The following is a 6000-nucleotide window of genomic DNA, read 5'->3' as shown; positions in this document are numbered from 1 at the left end:
ATTTTCTCAGTTGCACCTAAGTGATCTAGTTGTACATAAAACCTCACATTCATCCTAAAATTCTATTAATTACAACCAAACAAATCTCTGTCCTTCCTTGCAACTCTTTTATCTTCTGCAAAGGCTCCGTCTTCTACTCTCTATAGCTTCTAAGTAGATATTATTTCTCATCTATCACTTCATTAAGCTCACCCACTTCTTTTCTCAAACATCTCTACTATTTCTCCATCCTTTAATCCATTTTCTCAAACATCTCTACATCAAATACCTTAAGATGTTATTTTACAATAGTATACAATATATATATTTTTAAAAGAATCTATAATGGATACAGAAGGTGCAGTTAACAACGATAAAAAACGATAAACGTTTCATTTTTCTTCAGTTTTGGTGTGTTCCTTCAACACACAAATTGCTGTCACGTCTCGAAGACTCTTAACTACGAAAGTGTGGGAGAAGATTAATTATAATCACTACATTTGTTCAGTCATCCTCCTTAGCACCTTGCTTGCGGGTGATTGTTAATATAAGCGCCACTAATTCCACAAATCAAGTTCATTCATACAAACCATACAAGGTGTACAAAGAACACAAACAAATTTTAAAAGAATTGATAACAACACGACAAAAAAATATATGGTTGCATCGTTCTGCCACCAAACTTTCTCGGTCATTCCTTTCAAGAGCTTCTTGAACAAATCAATGTCTAGCGAATTCCCAAGATTCTCCTTAGGCAAGACACTAATCTTATTGTTGTTCTGCACTGATTCAGAAGATATACAGCCGAGAAAATCTCTCACTTGCACATCCCCAGCTTTCTCTGAATCCTGAAAATACACAAACATAAGTATCCAACGTCAGGTTTGTGACTTCGATCCATAATCACTTCCATCATAGTATAGGAATATTCAAATCGACATACCTCTGCTCGTCCAAGAACAAGATCTGTCTGAACCGGGCTCCCAGGAGGACTCTTCTTCTTAGCCTGCTCAGTCACCAAAGAGCTCATAGGTTTCAACTGCACCCTCTCACGCAACTCTCTATTGGGATGTAACTTAGGCTGTAACGGCTGACGAAGAAGCATATTAGGACCATAAGAGCTTGTCGACAACGTTATAGGAACCGGAATCGGAACAATCCTCTTGTTCTTGTTATGAAAGCTAGGATGAAGATGCACACACGCATCATTCCATTTCTTCTGCACTTCTTCAATCTTTGCCTGCTGTAATAAAACCAAAATACAAACCACAAACGTTAGGAAACTGATCAAACTATGATCTGCAATCATATCAGAAGATTCAAAAAACAAGAACTCACCGGTAAACGATCAACAGGTTTAGCTTTCAACAGCCACTGTGGCAACTGTTTCTGCTTAGCTACCTCTGATTAATGATATATGAATAAAAGTATAATAGAGATTAGAAATACTCAAAATATTTTAGAATAACATAAGTTCACTGCAATCTTTTTAGTACAAGAAAGAGTATTCATGTATACTTCTTACAGAATCAGTTCATAATAACTGCGAACCTACCACCAAATTTTCTCAAAGCTAGTGCTTAGAACACAAAAAGATGATTACCAATGCATATACCGAGCTAAGAAGATCTGCCCACTGGTTCAAGAGCTTCAACAGTGACAATGCTGTTTCCTCTAATCACCTGCAACCATACCAAAACCAAAGTTCCAATCAGTCAAGAAAAAGAGGACTAAGAACAGGGGTCATACTCGATTAATAACAAATAAGAACTACTGGAACTAGTTCCAACTACACTTATCTTAAGAAGCAAAAAAAGGTATTCAATCTTAAGACAATACTTAAATAAAGCTTTGCAAATGTTCACCGGTTCAGTTAAAAGTTAGGAAAACTCATCCATATGATCAAATCAAAGAGGGGTTTTGTCGACAATGCTTAATAATTTCAGGTACAAAACATTAAACAGAGAAACCACAAACAATACTTATGTACTTATAGATGAACTCAGCCTAATCCCAAAGTTGCTACCTTTTCAATCTTAAAGGCCAAATTCTAATTCAATACAAACTGAATTACTAGAATTCTCCAACACCAGCTTTGCAAAAAGGGGAATTCAAAGAGGACTAGTTCCAACTACACTTATCTCTTTTCAAGTAAGCAGATTAAGAACCACCTAGCTAGCTAAATCCACCATTGTTTCCATGATAATAAAGTCTCTAGTTTTTCTCAGAGATTCACACAAACGTTCTACTGCTTAACGGTCAAACACATACTTACAGTAGAAGATAAATAAAGGTGATACCAAACTTACAGTAGAAGAAAGCAAAGCATCAAAGAATCATCGAAACTATATTTACCTTATGAAGATGGAACTTCACATCATCAACAACAACAGTGATATCACTTGACAGTCCTGTTTTGCAAAACCTGCACATTTAAAACCCATCTCACTAAGATTTCCAAGTACAAATTTCATCTTATTTTACTATCTATTCAATCCAATGTTTGAAGTAACAATCACAGAGTTAAGGAAAGAACTCCACTGAACAACCAACCACACTTAAAACTTCTGAGATAAATAAAAAAACAAAGTCTTGATCTTTACAACACCAAATCACTCCAAAGTCCAGATTCATAAAACTTCAGATACATACATAAATCAAACACAATGATTCTATTATAAAAACAGCGAATCGAACTGAGAAACCACACAAAAAGAATTAAGACTAAAAAACACCATCGGAGAACTAAGAAACCACCATCGGAGAACTAAGGAATCGCTAATCATAGAACTCACCATCGGAGAGAGCAAAAGGAACAGACTTTAATGTGTGGAAGCAGAGCAAATCATAGAACTCACCGGAGCTTGGAAGAAGTGAGGAACTCACCGGAGCTTTAGCTGCAGCCTGCAGCAGACACAGCTTGAAGATCCCAATCAGTCTCCATTGAAGGATGATAAACTTGACACCTTAGATAAGTCTCACACGTAGCTGTTCCAATAAACCAAAGTCTTCCTTCAAACTTCTCCAAAAGCCTCCGTAGCTCCGCCACCGCAGTCCTCCCAACCTCCACCGCAACCGTACCCGGCGGTTGCGTTGAACTCGGTTGCTCCACAAGCCATTTCAAATCCCAAAGATCGAGAATCACACCACCACCGCCAGGATCAGAGTTCTTTAAACGAGTCTCAAGCAACCCATCTAATTCCCTAATTCTCAAAGCCTTATCCGAATTGATCTCTTCTAAATGAATCACCTTTGAGTTATTCACCGCTGAATTCCCAACTTCTCCGACTTCAATTTTCTTAAAGATCTCACGAATCACCCGACCCGGCTCCGAATCTCCAACCAAAACCGGGTTTTTCTTCTTCGCCCGACCCAATATATCCATAACCCGGTCCACGTCATCGTTCTAGTAATAATTTTATGTAATATTCTAAATAATTTCCCTTTTTAAAATGGTCAGTTTTTTTTCTCAAAGAAAAAAAAATGGTCAGTTTTCATACATTTGCTTTCACTCGACAAAAAGAAATTATGAGTATGATCACAACATGAGTGGACAGACGTTTCTGCAAGTTGCAATATATCTTGTTTTGTGGCTTACAAATGAAGTTGACGCCAGGGGAGAGAGATGAAGCAAAGATGCAACCTTTTGATTTTGATGCTTTAAATTAAATTACATGGACCCAATCCACACAGAGAATAGAAAAAATAAATGTGATTTGGCTTTAGAGAAAGAAGTCCAATAATGCAGCATAATCAGTGTTTAAGTGAAACTAACTACATAGATTTATAGAATAGTGTTTGACTGTTTGAGTCATTATCCGTATTCAAACTCGCAAAACATACGTTATTAAAATCTATGTATACATAAATTTGAGTTAATTTAAACATTATCATTCAGTTATTTATTTATCGGTTGATGTTTTCACATTGATCCGTTTTACTATTAAATTATTGTATGAACGAGTAAAGAATGTTTCATATTTTGAATCTTCATAATTGATCAAATTTGTCTGATGAAGAAGAAAAGAAAGATGAAATGTGCCTTTCATGGCGTGTGAGTTGTGACGTAAAGGAGAGACAAAATTGATTCTTCCTGCTACGTTGTTTTCTTCCCAAAGTGGAAATAACGAAAGATCTGAGAAGAGGAGACACTCAAAAAATATCTAGGATCTAGCAAAACCACACAACTCAATTAAATAAAAATATATATCTTTCAAATAAATTATTCAAAAATTATGAAACGTATTGTTAATTTGTAACATATACAAATTGGCAAACTGTTATATATGCCAAGTAATACTTAATAATTTGAAACAAAAAGACATTTTATTGTTTTCGGTGTTTAAGATCTCTATGTAATTTAACCGATTACGAAAAAGAAAAAAGAAAACATGTCACGACGACTCATGAGACGTAGAAACGTCAAAGACCATAGAATGGTAATACTATTATATGTGATCCTACAACAAGACACGGCCACCACAAATCTCTGTCACATTCTCTCCTTCCTTTTCAACCTTGTATATTATTTTTACTTCTCTTTATTATTCGAATCTAAATCTCTAAAACTTCTTTTTTATATACACAACACACACGTCGAAACCACTAAAAATCTCTATTGCAAGAAAGAGAGTTCAAGAATGAAGAACACCCATTTGCCTGAGGATTCCAAGGAACCAATCTCTCCAAGATCTTCTCAAAGGGATCATATATTGGTCGAGAAACAAAGCAAGACGGCTACAAAGACATGTTTGCCTGAGACAACGGTGTTGTCAGGACGTGAGAGGCTGAAGAGACATAGAGATGAGGTTGCCGGAAAAGTTCCTATACCGGATAGTTGGGGAAAAGAAGGGTTGCTTATGGGGTGGATGGATTTCTCGGCCTTCGACGCTGCTTTTACTTCGAGCCAGATTGTTTCTGCTCGAGCTGCGTTAATGGCTGACGCTGGAGATGATGCCGGGGCTAGAGGAAGTAGGCCTCAACGCCTTCGAGTTGAGAGTTCTTGTTGATTCCTTTTTGTCTTAGAGAAATGTTTATGCAAATAATACTTTCATCTTGTTTTTGAAATGTTTATTAGATACCTATCTTCACATTGATTTTGGAATTTTGAACCACTGATACAATTATTCAAAGTTTCATATAGTTCACTTTTGTAATTGAATTGATTTGTAAATGGAATTGCCGGTAAGACAAACCTATTTTTTTTGGCTATTATATAGTTTGATTTTGTGAACGTGGGTTGGAGGATAATTAACTTATTAGCTATTAAAAAATTAAGTGATATTGATTGAGAATTGTGTAGTGAAGGATTCATGCTTTTGTAACAACATGACATTTTCCGATCAAACGTTAGATTATGTTATCAACGTTATCATCAAACTGTCTATAATTTATGATTCTTTAATGCCTATTTTCAAATTTTTCGATTAATCAAGAAACTATCGATTTTTAATCTTGTAGTTTCTTCGATCGGGCTAGCTAGATATCTAAAGGTCAATAAGTTACTTGCGGCCACCATTTCTCGAATCCTAAAACTTAGCTTTATTCCTAAAGAAATTACACAAATTTAGTTGGTAGAGCCAACAACTCCGAGGCACACTACTCCATGTCAATATCCGAGTCTAGTACTCTTTTACGTTTCTGATGTTACTATTTGCTTAGATGAAAAAACTATCTAATGCATTCTCTTTTGATATTGACATGTTTGAAAATGATAAGTTATATGCGAACGAACACTTCTCTTGGTAAAGATAAAAATTTGATCAGACATATATATACTCTCACACTAGACGTGATTAGGTCGATACATAATAATAATCTAAATCAATTTGAACAAGAAAATATCACATGTTTTCACAAAGCATAAGCCTGGTCCGTGATTTATGATACTTTAGAACCACCACAAAAACAATATATAAGACTATCCTCGTTGGTAGTCCTTAGATGTTTCTTAGGAAATTTCTTAGGTATAATTATAATTATTAATGAAACAAAAGCTTAAAGATTAAAAGAAACGATTCT

General features: G+C 35.4%; 1 protein-coding gene and 1 pseudogene across 1 annotated transcript; one reads left to right on the top strand and one right to left on the bottom strand.

Moving 5' to 3' along the window:
* On the bottom strand, nucleotides 451-3794 carry LOC104715229 (annotated as a pseudogene).
* Nucleotides 4439-5177, top strand: LOC104710906. Its single transcript, XM_010427559.2, has one exon. It carries the CDS (start codon nucleotides 4620-4622, stop codon nucleotides 4986-4988), a length of 369 nt encoding a protein of 122 aa, XP_010425861.1. The 5' UTR covers nucleotides 4439-4619; the 3' UTR covers nucleotides 4989-5177.

The sequence above is a fragment of the Camelina sativa genome, chromosome 9 (genome assembly GCF_000633955.1).
Source record: "Camelina sativa cultivar DH55 chromosome 9, Cs, whole genome shotgun sequence".
Classification (NCBI taxonomy): Eukaryota; Viridiplantae; Streptophyta; class Magnoliopsida; order Brassicales; family Brassicaceae; genus Camelina; species Camelina sativa.
Note: the sequence above shows the minus strand (reverse complement) of the source record. Positions and strands in the feature narration are given on the sequence as shown.

What these genes read in the sequence shown, in the direction of transcription:
- LOC104710906 (XM_010427559.2), top strand. Translation starts at nt 4,620, where the DNA reads ATGAAGAACACCCATTTGCCTGAGGATTCCAAGGAACCAATCTCTCCA.